We start from the raw sequence: 23,427 nt of genomic DNA on the forward strand, positions 1-23,427 counted from the left end.
CTTCCCCTTGAGTCAAATCAATAAATTTGGGTTGAATACTCTACCCTCAAAAACTATTGCGATCCCCTATACTTGTGGGTTATCAGGGAGCCGAAAGCCAAATTGGGTCTCGTGGAAGGAGATGACACATCCCAAATCAATGGGGGGCTATGGTTTAAGGACATCGAGCTATTCAACTTGGCTATGCTAGCTAAGCAAGGATGGCGGATTCTGCAACAACCTAATTCCCTAAGCGTCCGAATACTCAAAAGTGTTTACTTCCCAACTATGCCGTTTCTGCAAGCAAGATTGGGAAACCATCCAAGCCAAATATGGAGGGCTATTATGGAGGGGTTGGAGGTGCTTAAACAGGGTTTAATCAGGCGCATTGGGAACGGGAGGACTACGGATGTTTGGACAGATAATTGGATCCCTAGGGATGAGATGATGCGTCCATACGGAAGTAGAGTGCAAAACCCTCCATTCAGAGCATCTGATTTCATAGACGCCACTTCAACCACATGGGACAGACAGAAGATTGCGGAAGTGTTCCTCCCGATCGATATCCCAGTGATCTTGTCTATCCCTTTGTGCACCCAAAACATCGACGACTACTGGGCATGGAACTTCGAGAGGAAAGGCATCTTTACTGTCTGATCAGCTTACAGGATGATCGTAGCCACCCGTCGACGCAAAGAGGCATGGATGAATGGGGACCCAAGTCCATCAAGCAATGAAGCACAGTCCTGGAAGACCCTGTGGAACACAAAGGTACCGGCTAAAATTTTTATGTTCTTGTGGCGGCTGTCAAAGGTCTCGCTTCCCACTGAAGACGTCAGAGCTCATCGCAACATGTCGACTTCCTCTACCTGCGGTCTCTATGGAGCACAAGATTCATGGCGGCATTCACTTATCGAGTGCTCGATGTCCAGGTGTGTATGGGCCCTTGATCACGGCGAGATGGTGGAAAGAATGATAGCAAACACAGAGCCAAATCCAAAGCAGTGGATTTTCACAATGATGGACTCATTATCACATGTGGATTTCATCCGGCTGGCAGTGACGTTACGGGCTGTCTGGTATTCAAGACGGAAAGCCATACACGAGGGCTTGTTTCAGAGCCCGCATGCGACCAATGCATTCATCTCTAGATTCATTTTCGAGCTAGAGCTGCTCAATCCCACCGATCGGCCTAATGCACAAACACAGAGACATGTTGGGGTACCTGCATTGCAGAAGAGATGCACAGCGCCACCATCAGGGCATGCAAAAATCCATGTCGATGGAGGAGTGTTACGATCAAGGGGCGGATCGGCAGCTGCAGTTTGTAGGGATGAAGGGGGAAACTACCTTGGCAGCTCTTCATTGGTGGTTGCGGGAGTCACTGATCCTGCTACATTGGAAGCTTTAGCATGCAGAGAAGCCTTGGCCCTGGCAAAGGTTCTACTTCTACACCAATTCACCATCTTATCGGACTCCAAACAAGTTATGGAAGACATTGCTAAAGCGAACCAGGGCCGCTATGGGGCAATCATCACAGAGATCAAACGAATAGCATCTATTTTTCATTGTAGTTTTATTTTTGAAAGCCGAAATATTAACGGCGAAGCACATGATTTAGCTAAGTACTCTCGTTCTCTTGGACCGGGACGCCATGTATGGTTGGCAAACTCCCATGATCGAATTATAATCAATAAAGCTTAGCTTTCTTCTATAAAAAAAGAGAGTAAACTGACAAGAGACACCGCGGTCCCGTGCGCGTGCGCTTCTTCCTCCCCCAAATTTCCCCGCTCCCACGCGCGCTTCTTCTTCCCCTTCCCCGCCAAATCCCGCGCCCCCAGCCTCCGCCTTAAATCCCCCGCCACCTCCCCCTTGGCCTCCGCTCCTCGCCGCTCGCCTCCCTGCATCCCCCAGGGCCTCCTCGGTCCACGCCGCCGGCGGCCCCCCGGGATCATGTCTCACCGGGAGAAGCCATCACCGGCAGCGGAAAGGGCGGATCATCAAGCCCTAGCACCGCCGCCTCCTCCGCGTCGCGTGCCGATGCTACCGAGCTACTGGGTTAACCTTACCTCCGGCGGCAGCTCTGCGCAGAATCCGCGGTGAGGATTCGAGCAAATCCTCCATGGCTGTTTATGGATCATGCGACACTGCCGATCATGTCTAGTGTGACCGTAGATGTAGTTACTGATCCACTGTATATAGATTTGATGCCACTGATCACATTCTGCTAGTGAGAAGAGAAATTAGGAGTACATCAGAACGTAACCGCTGGTTGTGTTGCATTCATTTGGCTTGTGCCTGCCTAACCAATATCATCTCATCTGTATTCTGTACATCTAGATGCCACTATCGATCCGTGCTGACTGAATATGTTCTTCCCATCCACCATCAGTTGACTTTCATCGTGTTGTGCTTGCAACACCAAGTAGTAGTGGCTAAATTACCAGATGATACACTACACTAGGCCGATCTGTGTCAGTTTATTACTCGTACCAAATGATACACCATGCAGATGCATCTGGTTTTGATCTAGGAAACTGCCCGTACCATGTTTTCCTGCCATCTTGCTCACAAAAATCTTTACATATGAGCATATGTATCCAATGAAGCTGACCACCTGTACGGCTGTACCTATCTTCTTGCCAAGCCCTGGAGTGCACCATGTTGGTAACTCCACGTCAGGTATGCGCTTAGTTGGTCCATGGAGAATATGTTTGAAGAATTTGTGTGTAGAATATGTTTGAATTTTTTTTATTCTTACTTGATTCTTGTTGAAGACTTTGTAATGTATTACTCTACTAAGAACTGGGAATCCTTTGGACTTGTTAATCTCTTATTGTAACAATGGTTTGCTGCTGCTGATAGGCAAATGGAGTCAACCAATGAGTCGTCTTGCTCTCTCACTGCTGTTGGTGGCCGGAGCAAAGCAGCAACCGAATATCGGGTTGAGGTGAGGCGGCCCTGATTCCACATATTTCTCTTCTCTCTCTTGGTCCCTGCTCATTATTTTCTGGCTCCTGCAGAACCGCCGTGGTGCCCGCAACCAGTTTGATGGAATGCGGAAGAAGGCTGCGGTGACCCGTGAGGACCACATCAGTGAACTCCCAGACGTGCTCCTCCACCATGTGCTCTCCTTTTTGCCGGTGGATGAGGCCGTGAAGACATCTGTGCTGGCCCGCCGGTGGCGATACCTCTGGAAGCACGTGCCCGTCCTGCGCCTCCTAGGTCCCAACAAGAAGAGATTCACCAGCGCTGAGGATTTCGATAAATTCGTGAATCATCTCATCTCCCTCCGTGGCCATTTGCCTCTTGTCAGCTGTGAGATCCAAGCCTATCCAACCAGTGATGATTATGCTGGTGAACCTGATGAACCTTTGCCAAACATATACTTTGATTCGTGGATCCAGTATGCTCTATTGTGCAAGGTTCAGGTGCTCAAAATCGTCGGTGATGATGTGGGAGCGGAAACAGAGCTCATCGTGCCTCTCATCTCCCAGCACCTGATGAGCCTGGAAGTTCACCATGTTCTGGTGGAAAAGGATTTTGTGGATTTCTCAAGCTGTCCGATGTTAGAAGAACTGAAGATGCAGGAATGTGGCCTTTGGGTGCGCAAGATGTCATTTCCATCGCTAAAGCGTTTGTGGCTTACCGAATGCAACTTCCCTGAGGCGTATCGTGTTTCTATTTCTGCACCCAGTCTTGTTTCACTGCGTCTGCATGACAGTGGAGGCAAGACTCCTTTGCTTGAAAGCATGCCATTTCTTGATACAGCATCCCTTGACCTTACTGGTCGATGCAAGGATAAGTGTCGGGGTTGTGGTGGTGATCAAAGCTGTGAAGGTTGTCATGGTTATCCTGCTGGGAGTTATCATAGTGTACTTTTGAATACTTTGTCCAATGTTGTCAATTTGGAGTTGAAAGATCAAACCTGAAGTGGTATGCTTTGCTTTCACTTCTTCTGTATTTGCAACCCACAGTTTCTCTGATAAACTAATATCTCTATTGATTGTTAGACATGCGTAAACACATACTTAAACAACTTAGTACTTTCTTTATTTAGTTTTGGATGACATACATTTTTAATAGTTTCTGATGATTAGGATAAATTATTCTTACACTGTTGATTATACCTGCATTTTCTTACAGCATTGCAGTTTTGAAAAGTTAGATGGAGTACTTGTCAATTTCTTATATCCATGTTTAGATGCAGAAAAACTTAGAAAGACATAATGGCTACATAATGGATTATGAACACTTCTCATTGCATTTGTATAAGTCAAAACTACTCTTTAAGGCACTAACTGTTATAGTACTTTGTCCAGAAAAGCCCTCAACTAATTATTTTTTCTTCATGTGATCGCTCAACTAATTATTTTTTATTGAAGTGCACCTTTAGATCATTGGTTTTAATTAAATGGATGCGTGATTATACAAATTGGATAGTTTATAGACTTGAGGTGTAGTTCTTGGATCTTTCTATTAATTTGTCAATTTAAAATATCTGCCCAGAGTTTCCAGTAAACTCGATTATTTTCCTTTAAATATTGAAAACTTGAATATCTGATTCCTTGTACTTGTGCAATTTTTCCAGTTTATCTACAAAAGGGATTTGGAATGTTGCCCCATATTTGGCAGATTGAAGACTCTTTTACTCGACATGTGGTGCAGGGCTACTGACCTGAATGCACTAGTTCGCATTCTGCAGCACACGCCAGTTCTTGAAAAGCTCACTCTCCAGCTTCGTAGTGACTGGGTAGATTTTCTGGACCACTCTACTAATGAATATATCACGTGTATTTTATTGATCTTACTAAAATGGCTTGTGTCCTGTAGAATTTGCGAAGCGCAGCCCGAGGTGAAAGAAAGCATGTCCGAATAGAGCAATCATTTTCATGTGTGCATCTTAAGGAAGTCAGCATTGAATGTGAAGAGAAACTAAGGGTCAAGGATAAGGTCAACCAAATTGTGAAGATCATGACTAGAAATGGCGTACTTACTGAGAACATCAGTTTCAAGAAGATTCCAAGGCCAGAAGGTTGTAGGTTAACCCTTGCTTTTGTACACCAGTTGCTCTCATCTTCTTATCCAGTTTACTTTGCTTTTATGCTCCTCTTACTGGCTTCCATTTTAATAAGAATCTCCTATTGTTGACTGTTGTATAATTTTGAATGGGTTTGTGACCAATTTTCTTATCATAGAATCTCTTGATCTCCCATAGAAAAACTGGGCAAACCAACATGTCAGCCACAATCCTAACTGAAAGCCGAGTCTTTTGAATATTGAGGTCTTATACCCCTGCAAGTCTATGTACTCGGATAATTAAACAAAAGTTTCAGCTTACCTCCTGGTCTATGTACTCTGATAATTACATTCATGTTATGTTAGTTCTCTCTCTGCTTAAAAAGAATATCAAATCAATCAGAAACTCCTATCGAATCAATAAAGGTATCTATCATATAATTGAAACTGATGTTTTGTTTCCAATTTTGTGCAGTCTATCGTCTCGTGTGTGTATCACCTAGGGCCTTTGATCCCAACTGGTCCGGTGAAGACTAAATTGGTGTGTTGGACCAGTGATAGAAGATGTTTCAAGCCTTTTGTGTTGTAACGGCGGCCTGTTGCTGGCGGTTTGTTGCAACTCGGCAAACAGTTTCCAGTTGGGTAGTTTTTTTTTCTAAGTTAAGCTGGGCAGTATGTAAAGATGTCACTAGTACTGATATCTCTTGTCAGTAATGAAAATCATGTAGTCAGGAGCTTGTTGCACTTTGAAAACATACGTGGACGTGCTGGTTGTCTGTTTGCACAAGAAATTTGATGTTTGGTGAAGCTGTGAGAAGGATTGGGTTATTTGTCAAGTTGTTGAGCAATCGTACTGTCGCCTCCACTTCTGACAAGTGTGGCGAACATCATCAAACTAGGTATAATTAACTCTGTTGTCGCAGACTTGCAGTTACGTTTTTTAAATGGCCTTCTGAGAAATGAAGAGAGTGATAGAGGTGTTGGATGTCATCGTCTTCGTTTGACCTACAGCAACAGAGCAAGAGTACTTGTGTAAGTTGTGTTCATGCCACCGTAAGTAATATTCTGGCAAAGATTTCTGGTATATGCCACAACTGCGAGCAAGCGAAGGGTAGAAAATACAGATTCTGAAAGAATGTCTCTGCAGCTGCTGGAACTAGACTGTACATTCCGACATTCCGTGGTCACGCCATATTAGCAGCATTAGTCTGGATAGAATTAGCTGTCACCATCATGGAGCTGCCTGGCACAATCGACCCGAGATGTTCCCTGCACCTCCTTCGAGCCACATCCCCCTTCGGGAAGGTCATAGGCCGATGATATTTTAAGAGGGGGAGAAAATAAGGGTAACAAGGAAACTCAGCAAAGCGAGCTGAAGGACAGAGTAACTCCAATGAAAAAGACGACAAGATTCCAATTTCAGAGATACAGCCGGCTGGTTTCTAGGATCTCATATCATCCGTGGTCAATACAAACGCCCCCAGGTCGCTGAGCTGCTGGAAGGGCAAATTCATGTCTTATGAAGGTGGGCTGGTGTTGATAAATTTGGTTTTGACAAGCTTGCCGATGCTTTTTTTTTTTTTTGAAATTCCTGTTGGGGTTCGGAAAAGATTACACTTCTACCGATCTTGTTTCTTCAGACAAATTGACGAGGCTAAAAAGAAATACAGATTGGCAAGGTGGGATATCATATGTCGACCCAAAGATCAAGGGGGGCTTGGCATTGAAAACTTACAAGTTATGAATAAATCTCTGCTTAGCAAATGGTTATATAGGATATCTACGGAGATCCAAGGGATGTGGGTTCAAATTTTGAAGAATAAATATCTTCAGTCCAAGACATTGACACAGATTACCGCTAGACCTAATGACTCACCCTTTTGGAAGGGGTTAATGAAGATTAAGGTGACTTTTTTCCAACGGGTGAAGTTCATGGTTGGTAGTGGTGCCATGACTAGATTCTTGGAAGACACATGGGTTGGGGATACACCTCTAGCAGTACAATATCCTTCACTATATAATATTGTGCAACGTAAGGAAGATTACGTGGCTAATGTATTGCAGACGGTGCCACTTAACATACAATTCATGCGGGTTCTAGTGGGAGAACGCTGGAATTCATGGTTGCACTTGGTCACACGATTGATGGATGTCCAACTCACTCACCAGTTAGATAGGATTCACTCAAAACTAACTACTAAGGGTATATGGACCTCATCAACTTCGGGCCTATCTCCAGATCATTACATATTTGGAAAATCAAAGTGCCACTTTGAATTAAATTTTTCATGTGGTTTGTACACAAGGGAGTTGTACTGACCAAAGATAATTTGATAAAACAAAGATGGATAGGGAGACCTTCTTGCTGCTACTGTGATCACAATGAAGCTATAAGACACCTCTTTCTCGAATGCCCACTTGCCAAACTTCTGTGGTGAACTATTCATATAGCTTTCAATGCTAATCAACCAACAAGCATTAATGAGCTATTTGGGACGTGCCTCAGTGGAGTAGACGAAACTATAGGATAACGTATCGGGACCAACAACCGGTGCAGCAGACCTAAAGCGCATACCACATGCACACGTTTTAGAAGCCTCCATCATCTTCATACCACTAACCCATCTTGAGGATAGAGATCCGCATCATCCTTGCAAGTCACGTACATCCGTCGATGCCACCACAGCGCCCAACGGCCCCATCGCCCTGCGCTCATCCGTCCAGACACCAAGACTCTGGAAGAACTGTCGTGCGTAGCACCTGCCAACTAGGCATGACTTAGTGTAGCACCTGTTAGCCAGGCATGACTTGACAACTCCACCGTAGCTCTATGCAAGACGAAGCCGCTCCACCTCCTGCCTCTGTCATCCAGCGCTGCTCCACAAACGATGTTCCCAAGAAAAATTAGCAGCGGAGTACCGCCATTGTCCGATCTGGAAGACCAGATCCTAGGGTTTCCCCCGAAGCAGTGCCACCACCAGCAGCCGCCGAGGATCCAAATAGTGCCCACCACCACTGAGCCCTCAAGGCGACACCTTCAGGAAGGTCATGGCGTCAAGGACGCCGCCACCGCCCACCGAAGTTAGGGTTTTCATCCCAAGGGCGGGTAGGAGGGAGGTAGAGGAGCAGATATAGACCGATGTCTCCAAGAAGAAAAGCGGCGCCCTTGAGCATCGTCGTCGGTGCGGTCGGATGTGGCCGACCAAGAGTTTCCCCCAATCTGGATTTCTTTCACCGGCTTCACCCGCAGCCACAGGCCAAGGTACTGGCAAGCCTGGCCGCTAGGAACCTCCACCCCCGCGCCCCATTGTCGAGTCCAATCGCCGTGTCGCGATCACATCGTCTATGCATTTCCCGAGGGCTTTTCTCTCCCCTTGTTGTTGACAAGTGTCGACGATCTATTTGCTCCGTGGGTATAAGTACGGCCGAGAGGGTTCCTACCACCATCTGGATTAATAATGGGTTACGGTGTTCATTCACTGTCGAACATTGTTATAGCCGAGTGGTCAACCAACACCGTCAATTAGTATAAATTATTGACTGTTTATCAATCCTAGAAGGTTGTCTAATTTAGTCATGTTGGTCATGTTGGACATAGAAGTCCATATTATAAAACTCGCATTTCAAATATATTTGGCAAGGCGCAAATCCCACCATCACAAGATTACTTCAAAATTGCTTCAATTCGACCCAAATGACTAAATATGAATTATATTTTGGGTGATCTCATAACATATCACAAGCACAACAAGAGTTCCACCGAAATCACATTTAGCTTTAATGATGATGACGGCGATGAATCCCCCTCTCCGGGGCCCCAAACACACTGCAGATCAGCCCTCCCAAGAAAGAACGAGAGGTGGCGGCGATTCCGTCTCGTAAAATATGATAAAATATTCTCTCTAATTTTTTTCTCCGAAGATGTAAATTTATAGGTCTGAGATTAGGGTCGGAGGAGCCACATGGGACCCACAAGCCATTAGGGGCGTGACCTGTTGGCTTGTAGCCCACAGGCAGCCCCTCTTCGGTGGATCTTCGCTCCAAAATTCATTATATATTCCAGAAATAATTGACAAAAGGTTTTATTCAATTCTACACAAAAAGAACACCAAGGTAATTCTGCTGAAAACAACGTCAGTCCGGATTAATTCCATTCAAATCATGAAAATTAGAATTCAAAACAAGAATAAAGTGTTTGAAAAAATAGATACGTTATATATATGTATCAACCCCAAAAACCCAAACCCGAACAGTAAATTGCGTAGCAGTTTTAGAGACCCGAAATTCATTTGGAAAACTCGGGTTCCAACTCACAGCACCCGAACTACCCGAATTACCCAAAATTAGGGAAGGTCCAATTTAAATCCTGCCTCGTGGCATTGTCCCTGTCCAATATGAATAAGGCATCAAGTTCCCTCTTCCCTGTGTCAACCACTCAACTAGTACTCCCATCCCGAGCAGGCGAGCACTGTCAACCACTCAACTAGTACTCCCATCCCGAGCAGGCGAGCACTGTCAACCACTCAACTAGTACTCCCATCCCGAGCAGGCGAGCATAATCGCTTGCCGCCGTCCGCTGCAAGCCGTCGCGGCACGATCCCCATCATTGCGGTGACCTCGCCGAGTCTCGCCTGCAATGCGATGTGCTCCTTCCTCTACTCCTATTCGGGTAATTTGGAAAAACCCTAAACCCGAACCAAAATTCGGGTATTCGAACGGTCTTAATTTTCCTGCACTAGTAGAAAAAGGGTCTATAGCCCCGGTTCGGTTGGATCATTAGTCCCGGTTCACGAACCGGGACTAATGCTATCCCCGGTTTAGCCCCGAACCGGGGCTAATGGACTTTCACGTGCCGGGGCTTGGAGCGAGGGGGTGGGCGAGGGGTATTAGTCCCGATTCTTATTACGAACCGGGGTTATTGCTTCGCTGCTTTTTTTGAGCTCTTTTAGGGTTTAGGGTTTTGCACTAAATTGGATGGGGCTATTTTGTTGCCCCCTATTTTTCCATTTATTTGTTTTGGGCGCTTTTTAATTCGTATTTAGTACTAAATTGATGGTACATACACAATAATAAAGGAACAACTATATTGCACATCATCGTCACGAATATATTACACCATCTCATCCGACGTGCTTTGTCGAACATATTACAAAATGTAGACACGACTTACCCATGCACATATGCATATCTTTTACACTTTAACATTTCATCTGAATTGCATCGACGGGCAATAATTTTCTCCCTTCGCATCTAGGACCTCTGCATCTAAGAATCCGACAATTTCCTCTGGAATTGCTCGTACACGTTCCTGTGGTAGAAGACCGCCCCGCAACCGTTCGATCTAATTTAAAGAAGGGGTCAATATATATCAATGAAACCGAACACAATTTACGGTAATAAAATAAAGTTCCGAGTATTGTTTATCGTACTTCAATTTTTTTATGTCTCGGTTTTTGCCGGTCTCATGGGTCGTCTGGCGAATGAACTCGCAAACATAGTATCCGCATAAATTGTTCCCCTATTCCTGCCTCAAGCACTTTACGAGAACATAGTTCAATCAAAAACATAATCAAGAATGATAATGATATTGAAACTATAATAAAAAGATGCACGGATCTAGCTAGTAGTTACTTACATCCAATTGTCTAAATGTAAGCTCTGACTTCCAAACACCCCTAGCCTTGGCGGTGAACCGTTTCCAAGCCCTGCCAAGAAAAGGAAATGAATAAAGGAGTTCTATATTAATTCCTTGCTATCAGGAAATGAACGAAAAGTTGCTAATATAGTGCCATAATGATTGAAATGACCTCTGGTGGCATTCCTGCATGTTCGCCCATTTAGCGAGGGGTGTGCGTTTTGGGTCCATGACTTTTACTACTCCCTCGTGAGGTACAATGATTAACAGAATAAAGTGGAACCTGCACACCTATAACGAGTCAATTATACACTTATAATAACATTGAGTAAGCGAAAATAGAATGTATGTAGTAATACTCACATGAAGTTGTAAGGAAATAATATTTCCCTTTTGGCAATGGAAAACCTTAACCCTTGTACCAAGTTTTTCTCTGTCTCGTGGGGATTCGTTGCGAGACTTTGGAGATGAATGAAATATGGGTCAACGAACCCAATGTCATAGATTTGTCCTCTTTTGCATTCGAGATTCTTCATTTTGCAAAATTAATATAGTGATGAGTAAGATTACACATGCAAGAACGAGCTGAGTAAGACTTAATGACATAAACTAATAATACTTACAAACAATAAGCATCGATGATAGATTTGTCGAGGGCGTCTTGTTTGTATAACTAAAATAATTTGTCGAATTCAATCATCAACACGCTATCTCCATGCCCAAAATGCTCGTTTTTATATGCACAGTGGATCCAACTTTGCTGTTCAGCACATGCTCGCATGTACCAATCATGCAATCTTTACATTTTTGTTGGTAGCTCGTTGACTGGCTCAGGTTTGACGAGAGGAGCCCCGTACCGATACACGTATGTTATGTCAGCGAATTCCTGCATATTGTTCAAGTACTCATCAATAGACATGCCATGAGCCTTGGCCGCTTATCCGTATAGTGCAACAAACTCCGGATCGATACCACCTTTTTCATCATTCCTCTGCTCGATCGCAGCTCCGCTCGAGCACATCTTTGTATCGGAATGCACTTTGAGCGGGGGGCACGATTGTTTTTTCTGTTGTCCGAGGTGGGCAACTGATTTCCCACTGGACGTACTACTCTTCAACCGCTGCTTTTTTGCCTGAGCCAACTTGAGAATAGAGCATTCATAGTATGCTGGCAACAGTGGCGGGGGATCTGCAAGGGTTTTCAGGATTTTCACGCACGCGGCGTGATCTTCTGGGGTGACCGGGAACTCCGGCTCTTTCGGCTTGTTCTTGTTAGCCATGTTAGCCATCCACTGTTGATGTTGGGCGTCTGCCCTCTTAATATTGTCATCTCCAGTATAGTCCCAAGGTCTCTTCTCCATATCCTGATGAGGTACTTTTGGGAGGGGCAACAACTTACGTTTCGGTGATCGGAACACCTTTGTGCCGCCACTATTAGCGGTGGTACGTTTCCGCTTTTTGCTCTGATCCTCAATGGATGGAGACGGCTGACGGGGCGGTGGAGACGGCTGATGCGGCAGTGGAGACGGCTGCGCTGGAGACTGGTGAGGCGGCGAAGATGACGGTTGCGTTGGAGACTGGTGAGGCGGGGAAGACGACGGTTGCGCTCGAGACTGGTGAGGTGGAGGCGAAGAAGGATTGCTGCTCTGAGGAGTTGGTGGCCTTGGCGGCCAATTTGGAAGCAAGTTGTCCTCCTTTGGCCATACAACAGTTTGTTTCTTGACTTCTCCAAGTTGAGTCAAATCCCTATCTTCACCTGCAGGGTGGTCGAGCTTCAGCTCCTCATAATCTTTCATCACTTCATCCACCGCAACGACAACGTACCCTTCTGGAACCGGAGAGCAATGCCAAGTTGGATTATGTCCAATTGGTACGGCCATGCCGACCGCCACCGTCAACCTTAAGTTATCAACTTTCACCTTTAGCTCACAAGGTGTGCTCTCTGTGATATCATCCACTGGGTAGCGACGAGGAGGATCCGTCATCAGTGCATCATCACCATCATCCTGGAGCTGCGTGGAAGCAACACTGCTTTTCCGATTCGATGCAGCTTCTATCATGAGCCGCTGAGATTGGCCGCTACCTTGTTGTGTGTCGATTTGATCCTGCTGCAGCCGCTTTACTGCTTCTTCTATATTACGCAGCCGGTCTGCAGAAGCCGCTTTCTCAGCTGCCTCCTTTTCCTTTCTCCTCTGATGGCTTCTATCGTAAAATCTCTTCCTTTCCTCAGAAACGCAAGCATCCACGGTGGGGAGCCTGGTAAGCCTCGTGCTCGCCCTTTGTGTTCATCATTCCCAAGGGCACGTGTGAGCTCGTCGTTCTCTCTGTCAGGAACGAACCATCCCTCTTCAACATCCTGTACTGCACGTCTAATGTCCTCGATGGGTAGAGGATTATCTTTGTGTATTTGATTATATATTGCCTTCCCTTCTTCATCCAACAAGCCCCCGTACCCGTAAAACCAGTTCCTTCCCAGTTCGATCCATCTTAAGGGCCTTGGAGTGATATTTTGTTCCAGAAATGATGCCTCAAGTGCTTCCCACTTAGCCATGTTACCGCCGTAGCCACTAGGCCCCATAATATGGTGGTACTTCTTATTACCTGCATTCGTCTTATTTATTGCAAACTTTTTCAAGGCGTCTTCCGATTTCTTGTACGCCACAAATTTGGCCTAGTAGTCTTTTATCTTCTCATAGCCGTGATCGAAATCTGGAGTCTTATCTTTCAAGATAAATTCCTGGTGCAATCTTTTTCTCCAGCCCCTGAATAGATAGGCCATCTTCTTAAGAGCCCACTCCTTGACTTTTTCTCTAGGGCCTCTTTTCACCTCTTCATTTCCTCCTCATTTGGCTCCACCTCATCTGGATCCACCTCTGGCGCCGACAAGGTGAAATGAAGCATGAGCTTTCTCCAAAGGTTTTCTTTGGCTGCTGTGCTGACATATGAGACTCCTTCCTTCCTTGGCTTAATCCATTCTCGAGTGGTGATAGAGATGTGGTCCCTAACAACAACTCCGCATGCCTTTACAAACTTCTGTTTTACATATGTGGGACCAATTGGTTGCCCGACATTTGAGACTGCTTCGATCCTGTACCTCTCACCGTCATCCATCTTCTTGGTTGGGCCTCGTTTCGTCCGTACTAAAGTTTTGCTCGATCCGGAGGGCTAAAAGAAAGAGCGTTAATATATGTATATATCAGAGGATTAATTTATTAATATATATATGCACCTCGACGGAGCGGTCGGCTTCTCCCTCGTCGGCTTCTTCCTCATTAGAGCCGTCGATTCCTCCCTCGCCCGAGGCGTGGGCGTCTACCTCACCGGAGCTTCTACCTCCTGTGTTGAGAGACTCATCTCCCTTGCCGGACTCGTTCAGAAACTGATTGGTGATATCGATATCACCAACTAAAATATCATCCCCGCGGATGAGACCATGCATCACGTCTTCCTGATATTCGTCTCTGCCGTGTATTGGATCCATAGTATCTACAAATTAATTAAACATAAAAAAACTAAATTAATTAACAACTAAAACTCCAACTTATATACAATTAATAGTCCACTTAATTAATGCATCATCGAATAATCCACTTAATATTATCGAATATATAATCTGGAATACATAAATAATACATCTCTCGAATATAGTAATACATCGAATAATATATAACTGATCAACCAACAAAGAGCCGTCGCTGTACTGAGGCGCGGGCGGTGGACACGCGAAGAGCAGGGACCATCACCGGATCATAGCTCGGGTGAGATCCCCGAAGAACCTGCCAGGTACTGGAAAACCTGGCATCCAACACCTCCATGTAGCGACGGACGTGCTCGTCCTCCTCCCTGACACGGCGACGTACCTCCTCCTCGGAGGCCGGCACCCTAGGCACCGAAAGTGGCCCCCGCGACCGCCACCGAAAAAGCTCCGGGTCGACGACGGGAGCTCGGTTCCTCACCAAGCTGCGCCCCCCGGAAGGTAACTCCTCCCACTGCTAGCCCGGCGGAGCCGAGTCCCGCACATGCTGGCGCCTATCAAGCAGGTGGTCACCACCGAGTCGACGACGAGGATGCGGGCCGGGCATCGTATGTACTACTATTTAAATTCCTACTATTTAATAATCTTTTCTAAACTTGTACTCCCTCCGTTCCAAAATATAAGACATTTTAAAGATTTCATCAGAAAACTACTTACACAGCAAAATGAGTGAACCTATACTCTAAAATATGTCTAACGGATTCTCTTAACCTTTAAGGGATTTAACAAAATGGCGACATTCTCGATGTGCAGAAAATGATCCATATCTTTCCCGATCTTATCTACCCTTTTATATGTCGCATTGTCTACTGTCAAAGGATTTAAGAAAACCATGACTTCATCATTACCGGATAGCAATAGGCGCATGATGCTATGAAGCTTTACAAAGTTGTTTTGTAACGGAATTCCGAATAGGATAATTAGCGTTTTGGTACGCAGTTCAAAAAGAGCCATCCGAATATCGCTATTTGAAAGGACTTTGTTAAATTTCGTATCAAAAAGGGAATTATCCTATCAGGAACTCCGTTCCAAAACAACTTTCGAGCGCTTCATAGCATCATGCGTTTATTACTACCAGGTAATGATGAAGCCATGGATTTCTTCAATACTTTGACAAACAACGTGATATATAGAATCTAGCTAGCTAGCTAGGTTACATAGATGAGACCAAATTTTTTTTGGATCAACTTGTGCACATACATAATGTGGCATTCTTGATAAATCCATTATTAACACTAACAATGTTGTTTCCTCTAGCTTAACCTACACCTAAAAGAAAATTCACCAAATATTCTACAAATAACACTTAAGCATATACAAAAGCGATTTTCATGAAAATGTTTATCATCAAATTGGATGACCTAGGTATCAAGGAAGTGTCTTTTATGAGCCTCTAAAATCATTTTTTATATGTTTGTGTTTACTTTATCGGTTTTCATTAGTTTTTTGGATTATATTTTTCTATATTTTTCTGCCTTTTTCAGTTTTCCCTTTTTTCAAATACATGTCTATTTAGATCATATACATGGTAACTTTTTTGGAGATATAAGGAACATTTTTTGATTCATGCTGAATTTATTTTAAATATGTGAATTTATTTTGAAATACACATTTTTTGTTTTTTTGGAAATTTTTAAATACACGTTCATTTTTTTGAATGGTATGAAATAGATGTATAAATGTATGTAGACATATTATGACATTGTATAATTGTTTTGAGAAATCACATGAATGTAACTAAACTTGACTTTTAATTATGCATTTTTTTAACATTTTATTAAATTTTTTTAAATATATAATTTTTTATTCGTTAGGTTTTGTTTTCCAAATTCCGTGAACATTTTATTACATTGTTTTATCTTTTTAAAGTTCCATAAATATTTTTTTGAATCATCTGCATATTTGTAAATATCACTTAAGCATATACATTACAAATATTCTATAATCTTTAAGAAAATTCACCAAATATTCTACAAATAACGCTTAAGCATATACACTACTTAAGCACATGTCGATGATCGGTCGAGAGGAGAGGAGAGAGGCTCACCGGCGGCAGGGAGGAGGACGCCGGAGGCGGGAGGAGCGCGGCACCGACGACGGGGAGGAGGGCGCGCGAGGCAGAGGAGTGCGGCACCGACGACGGGGAGGAGGGGGCGCGCGGGGAGGAGCGCGGCACCGGCGATGGGGAGGAGGGCGCCAGCGAGGAGGACGAGACGGCGTCGGGGCGTTCGTCCGTTACGCAGCCTGGCGGCGTCGAGGCGTTCGTCCGTTGCGAAGCGAGAGGAGGAAGAGGAGATCGAACTGCGGTGATTTGGGTTGGAAATTTTCAACTCCCGCTTATATAGGTGGAGCTTTAGTCCCTGGTCGGGGCTCGAATCGGGACTAATGACCCCCTTTAGTCCCGGTTGGAGACCCAACTCGGAACTAAAGGCCCTTTTTCGGCAGCCCAAAAGGCGGGAAGCACGGACCTTTAGTCCCGGGTCGTGGCTCCAACCGGGAATAAAGGGGGTGTTTAGTCCTGGTTTTAGCCCCGAATCGGGACTAAAGACTTGGGGCTCGCGACAGGGCAAAGTTTAGTCCCACCTCGCTTATCGAGAGGAGCTGGGACTGGTTTATAAGCCTAGCTACCCCCAACTGTCTCGAGCTCCTCTCAAACGCAGGCTTACGCGTCTAAACGCACTCTCTCTACCTAAATTTGAAAATAGATGCGAATTTAAAGACAAAATTCAATCTAAATTCAAAGTGCAGTTAGGTTAAATTTTCTCTATAAATTCGCATCTATTTTCAATTTTTTTTCATTTTTTTTGTTTTGTTTTTGCTTTATTTATTTTGTTTGTTTCCTACTTACAGCTAAATATTTAGTTTTCAAACTTGAATAGTTTAAATTTAAATTCTTTGAAATTTGTGAATAACTTTACTTTCATAGTTTCTCTATTAAAGATTTTAACAAAAAACTTTATGAGAATTCTTTCGAGTTGATATATTTTTTGTTTCTTTTTAGTTAATGTTTTACTTGATTCTTTTTAACAAATAAACACTTTGATAATTTTAGTTGATTATTTTTAATTCTTTCTTTTTGCATAGAGTTTAATACATTAGTACACATCACATAAAGTTTAATACATTACATAGATTTATATTTCGATCCCTTGCCTATGATCGCTTTGGCCGTAACCATGGAGCATCTTCATTATTTAACGGGATGCTTGGGTTAATTCTCACTATGAAGGGCGGAATTTCATCAAACTTATTATAATCTGTTGACATGTCTGTATTGTCCTCGATTCCCACGATGTTTCTTTTCCCTGAAAGAACTATGTGACGCTTTGGCTCATCGTCCAATGTATTCATTTGCTTATTATTATTATTTTCGGTCTGGAGGACATGTCTTTCACGTAGAAAACCTGAGCCACATCATTGGCTAGGACCAATGGCTCGTCTCTCTAACCAAGATTCTTGAGATCAACTATTGTCATTCCGTACAACTGGTCTACCTTTACCCCTTCTCCATTCATGTTCACCCAACTACACCGAAACAAAGGGACCTTAAAAGTAGGTCCATAGTCAAGTTCCCATATCTCCTATATGTAACCATAGTATGTGTCCTTTTTCCCATTCTCGTCTGTCGCATCATAGCGGACACCACTATTTTGGTTGGTGCTCTTTTTATCTTGGGCGGTCGTGTAAAATGTATTTCCGTTTATCTCGTACCCTTGGAAATGTAATACAGTCGAAGAAGGTGACGCGGCCAACAAGTAGAGTTGATCTCCAAAAATGTTGTCATTCATGAGACATGCTCGCAACCAACTGCCGAAAGTATCCATGTGTTTTTTTCAATCCAGGAGATAGCCTTCCCCGGGAACTTGAAGCGTACAAAATTCTTGTGTTCCTCGATATACGAAGCCACGAAGGTGGAACTTTTTAGAACTGTGTAGTGTGTTTGAGTGAAAGAATGCACGTCCGTACATATCACTGCTTTCTTTCCTAGCGTGCCTTTTCCACTCAGTCTCCCCTCATGCCATGATTCAGGAACACCAATCGGCTTAAGGTCAGAAAGAAAGTCTACACAAAACCTAATGACCTCCTTTGTTCCATAGCCCTTGGAGATGCTTCCTTCTGTCCTAGCACGGTTATGAACATATTTCTTTAAGGCTCCCATGAACCTCTCTAAGGGGAACATATTGTGTAAAAATACAGGACCAAGAATGAAAATCTCATCGACTAGGTGAACCAGGAGATGCATCATAATATTGAAGAAGGACGGGGGGGGGGGAACACCAACTCAAAACTGACAAGACATTAGACCACATCCTTCTGTAGCCTTTCCACACGTTCTCGATCGATTACCTTCTGAGATATTGCATTGAGGAATGCACATAGCTTCACAATGGATAATCGAATATTTTTTGGTAGAAGCCCCCTCAACGCAACCGGAAGCAAGTGCGTCATAATCACGTGGGAATCATGAGACTTTAGGTTCTGGATTTTTTTTCTCTACCATATTTATTATTCCTTTTATATTATACGAGAAGCCAGGGGGGACCTTCATACTGCTCAGGCATTCAAAAAATATTTATTTCTCTGCTTTGGTAAGAGTGTAGATGCTTAAGTATTGACGCTCTTTATCAGTCTTCTTGTCGTATAGGTCTTTCATACGTTGCTCCTCCTCCCGTGGTTCTGTTGTATCTTTTGTCTTCCCATACACGCCCAGGAAGCCTAGCAGGTTCACGCAGAGATTCTTTGTCACGTGCATCACTGATGTCTACTACACAACCTTCTTCTTGTAGACATTGTTGGTCCTCCAAGTGCAGAGGTTTGTAGGACAGTAGCAATTTTCCCTCAAGTGGGTGACCTAAGGTTTATCAATCCGCAGGAGGCGTAGGATGAAGATGATCTCTCTCAAGCAACCCTGCAACCAAATAACAAAGAGTCTCTTGTGTCCCCAACACACCCAATACAATGGTAAATTGTATAGGTGCACTAGTTCGGCGAAGAGATGGTGATACAAGTGCAATATGGATGGTAGATATAGGTTTTTGTAATCTGAAATTACAAAAACAACAAGGTAACTAGTAGTAAAAGTGAGCCCGAACAATATTGCAATGCTTGGGAACAAGGCCTAGGGTTCATACTTTCACTAGTGAAGTTCTCTCAACAATGATAACATAATTGGATCATATAACTAGCCCTCAACATGCAACAAAGAGTCACTCCAAAGTCACTAATAGCGGAGAACAAACGAATAGATTATTGTCGGGTCCGAAACCACCACAAAGTTATTCTTTCTGATCGATCTATTTAAGAGTTCGTAGTAAAATAACAGGAAGCTATTCTTTCCGTTCGATCCATCATAGAGTTCCTACTAGAATAACACCTTAAGACACACATCAACCAAAACCCTAATGTCACCTAGATACTCCATTGTCACCTCAAGTATCCGTGGGCATGATTATACGATATGCATCACACAATCTCAGAATCATGTATTCAACCAACACATAGAACTTCAAATAGTGCCCCGAAGTTTCTACCGGAGAGTCAAAACGTGTGCCAACCCATTTGCATAGGTTCCCGAGGTCATGAAACCCGCAAGTTGATCACCAAAACATACATCAAGTACTCACATGAATATCACATTGTCACCACAGATAGACATGTGCGAGACATACATCAAGTGTTCTTAAAGACTCAATCCGATAAGATAACTTCAAAGGGGAAACTCAATTCATTACAAGAAGGGAGAGGGGGAAGAACATCATAAGATCCAACTATAGTAGCAAAGTCTGCGGTACATCGAGATCAAGACATCTCAAGAACACGAGAGAGAGATATCTAACACATAGCTACTGGTACATACCCTCAGCCCCGAGGGTGGACTACTCCCTCCTCGTCATGGAGATCGCCGGGATGATGAATATGGCCACCGGAGATGGGTTCCGATTGGTTTTTGGTGGCTACAGAGGTTTGCGGCGGCGGAACTCCCGATCTAGGTTTCTTTTTGGGGGTTTCTGTATTTATAGGAATTTATGACGGTGGAATTACGTCGGTTGGGCCCACGAGGAGGTCACAAGCCTGCTAGGCACGACCTAGGGGTGCCTCCTGGGCTTGTGAATCCCTCGTGGCTCTTCTGGCCTTCTTCCAAAGCTTTGGGGGTCTCTTTTGGTCCAAAAAAATCATCGCGAAAGTTTTATTCCATTTGGACTCCGTTCCGAAAAAGGTCAAAAACTCGGAAAAAACAGAAACTGGCACTAGGCACTGAGTTAATAGGATAGTCCCAAAAAAGATATAAAATAGCATATTCATGCATATAAAACATCCAAAGTTGACAATATAATAGCATGGAACCATCAAAAATTATAGATACGTTGGAGACGTATCAATCACGTCGATTGAAGACGAGACCTCTAGGTGTTTCCAATAGGGTAGCTCCCAAAATAAAGATTTCTTTTTCCACATGGGCACGTGTCTGGCAACGTCGTCTTTCGAAACAGATTGACCGCCAGGACCCTTTTCAAATATTACTATTTGGTCCAAATCCTTGACCATAGCCAATAACTCGTCACCAGTAGGGAGGTTAGGCTTCTTCCGGTGATCTGCCTCACCGTTGAAATGCTTGCCTTTCTTTCTAACGGGATGATTGGTAGGAAGAAATTGATGACACCCCAGGTAGACAACCTTCTTAGATTTTTCCAAATATGTACCTTTAGTCTTATCTAAACAGTGCGTGCATGCATTGTATCCCTTGTTTGGCTATCCTGAAATGTTACTAAGAGCAGGCCAATCATTGATGGTTATGAACAACAATGCTCGTAGGTCAAATTCCCGCTTTTGTGCTCATCCAACACACGTACACCTCATTTGGCCCACAACTGCAAAAGTTCATCAACTAATGGCCTTAGGTACACATCAATGTCGTTGCCAGGTTACTTCGGTCCTTGGATGAGCACTGGTATCATAATGAACTTCCGCTTCATGCACAACCAAGGAGGAAGGTTGTAGATACATAGAGTCACGAGCCAGGTGGTGTGACTGCAGCTTTGCTCATCAAAAGGATTCATGTCGTCTGTACTTAGACCAAGCCATAAGTTCCTTGGGTCATCTACAAAGTCCGGCCACTCCCTCTCGATTTTCCTCCACTGCGACCCATTTGCGAGGTGTCTCAACTTCCCGTCTTTCTTACGCTCATCTTTGTGCCATCGCATCAACTTGGCATGCTCATTGTTTCTGAACAGACGTTTCAACTGTGGTATTATAGGAGCATAGCACATAACCTTAGCAGGAACCTTCTTCCTCAGGGCTCGTCATCTCCCTCAACATCACCAGGGTCATCCTGTTGGATCTTGTACCGACATGCAGTGCATATCGGGCATTTGTCCATATTCTCGTACTTCTCACCACGGTACAGGATGCAGTCATTAATGCATGCATGTATCTTCTGCACATCTAATCCAAGAGGGCAGATTGCTGATGTTTGCTGTGTATCCCTTGCAATGGCGCCATAAATAGTTGTGTCGACGGCACCACGAATCCTTCAGCAACGGCTATGCCTTAAGGGACTTCCTAGGCAAGTATGCAAAGGATTTTCCCCGTGGCCTTGGAGCCTTGCGTTGGTATTCCCTCGAAGCGGAAAGGGTGATGTAGCACAGCGACGGTAAGTATTTCCCTTAGTTTGAGAACCAAGGTATCAATCCGGCGGAAGAGTATCTCAAGATCCTGCACAAACACAAAAGCTTGCACCCAACGCTATGAAGGGGTTGTCAATCCCTTATAGATTCTTTGCCCAGTGAGAACTGAAAGCAACAAAGTAACAAAGAAAAGTAAAAGCGGAGATGTAAACGATGGATGTGAATAGACCCGGGGGCCGTAGTGTTTACTAGTGGCTTCTCTCATAAAAGCAAGTAGACGGTGGGTAAACAAATTACTGTCGAGCAATTGATAGAACTGTGCAGATTCGTGATGATATCTATGCAATGATTACTTCCATAGGCATCACGTCCGAAACAAGTAGACCGATACTTTCTGCATCTACTACTATTACTCCACACGTCGACCGCTATCCAGCATGCATCTAGTGTATTAAGTCCATAAGAACAGAGTAATGCCTTAAGCAAGATGACATGATGTAGAGGGATAATCTCAAACCAATGATAAAAACCCCATCTTTTTACCCTTGATGGCAGCTGCTTGATGTGTGCCTTGCTGCCCCTACTGTCACTGGGAAAGGTCACCACATGGCAGAACCCAAAACCAAGCACTTCTCCCATTGCAAGAATCATAGATCTAGTTGGCTAAACAAAACCCAAGACTCGGAGAGACTTACAAGGATATCAAATCATGCATATAAGAAATTAGCAAAGACTCAAATATATATCATAGATAATCTGATCACAAGTCCACAATTCATCGGATCTCGACAAACACACCACCAAAGAAGATTACATCGAATAGATCTCCATGAAGATCATGGAGAACTTTGTATTGAAGATCCAAGAGAGTGAAGAAGCCATCTAGTTACTAACTACGGACCCGTAGGTCTGAAGTGAAGTACTCACGAGTCATTGGAGGGGCGACGATGATGATGAAGAAGCCCTCCAACTCCAAAGTCCCCTCTGGCAGGGCGCTGGGAAGGGTCTCTAGATGCAATCTTGCGGAAACGGAAGCTTGCGGTGGCGAAAAAGTATTTCCGAGGCTCCCCTGATTTTTTTGCGGAATATTTGGGAATTTATAGGCCAAAGACCTAGGTCAGGGGGTGGCCAGGGAGGCCACAAGCCTGCCCACCCCACCTCTCCCCTGGTGGCGGAGTGGGGGCTTGTGGGCTCCCTGGAGCCCACCTGGCTTGGCCCAAAAGCTCCCTGGTCTTCTTTCATTCGGGAAAAAAAAATCATTTCGGGGTTTTTCTTCTGTTTGGACTCCGTTCTAAAATCAGATCTGAAAAGAGTCAAAAACACGGAAAAAACAGGAACTGGCACTTGGCACTGAATTAATAAGTTAGTCCCAAAAAGATATAAAAGGTACATAAAACATACAAAGAAGGCAAGATAACAGCGTGAAAACATCAAAAATTATAGATACGTTTGAGACGTATCAAGCATCCCCAAGCTTAACTCTTGCTCGTCCTCGAGTAGGGAAGTGATAAGAATGATTTTTTATGCTTTCATGCTACCTAGCATAGGTGTCCTTTGTAATTCCTCTTATGTGACGTGAATGTTCAGATCCATTAGATTCAAAACAATAGTTTGCTATTGACGTGGAAACAATAA

At 44.1% G+C, this 23,427-nt stretch overlaps 1 protein-coding gene across 2 annotated transcripts; it reads left to right on the forward strand.

The window, feature by feature from the left end:
• Positions 1–1,834: 1,834 nt before the first annotated feature.
• Positions 1,835–4,660, forward strand: LOC123402126 (F-box/LRR-repeat protein At3g59190-like). 2 transcript variants are annotated; one of them, XM_045096006.1, is made up of 4 exons: positions 1,835–2,078; positions 2,845–2,929; positions 3,003–3,915; positions 4,571–4,660. In XM_045096006.1, the coding sequence occupies exons 1-3, from the start codon at positions 1,933–1,935 to the stop codon at positions 3,909–3,911; spliced, it is 1,140 nt and encodes a 379-aa protein (XP_044951941.1). In that variant the 5' UTR covers positions 1,835–1,932; the 3' UTR covers positions 3,912–3,915; positions 4,571–4,660. The 2 variants fall into 2 exon arrangements, with proteins under 2 accessions (XP_044951941.1, XP_044951942.1); XM_045096007.1 differs by having other exon boundaries at positions 1,836–2,661.
• The last annotated feature ends 18,767 nt before the right edge of the window (positions 4,661–23,427 follow it).

This window comes from Hordeum vulgare, chromosome 6H (genome assembly GCF_904849725.1).
Source record: "Hordeum vulgare subsp. vulgare chromosome 6H, MorexV3_pseudomolecules_assembly, whole genome shotgun sequence".
NCBI classification, from domain to species: Eukaryota; Viridiplantae; Streptophyta; class Magnoliopsida; order Poales; family Poaceae; genus Hordeum; species Hordeum vulgare.

What these genes read in the sequence shown, in the direction of transcription:
- LOC123402126 (XM_045096006.1), top strand. Translation starts at nt 1,933, where the DNA reads ATGTCTCACCGGGAGAAGCCATCACCGGCAGCGGAAAGGGCGGATCAT. An exon ending in AGCTCTGCGCAGAATCCGCG is followed by an intron (nt 2,079 to 2,844) that starts GTGAGGATTCGA and finishes TGCTGCTGATAG; the next exon opens with GCAAATGGAGTCAACCAATG. An exon ending in CAACCGAATATCGGGTTGAG is followed by an intron (nt 2,930 to 3,002) that starts GTGAGGCGGCCC and finishes TGGCTCCTGCAG; the next exon opens with AACCGCCGTGGTGCCCGCAA.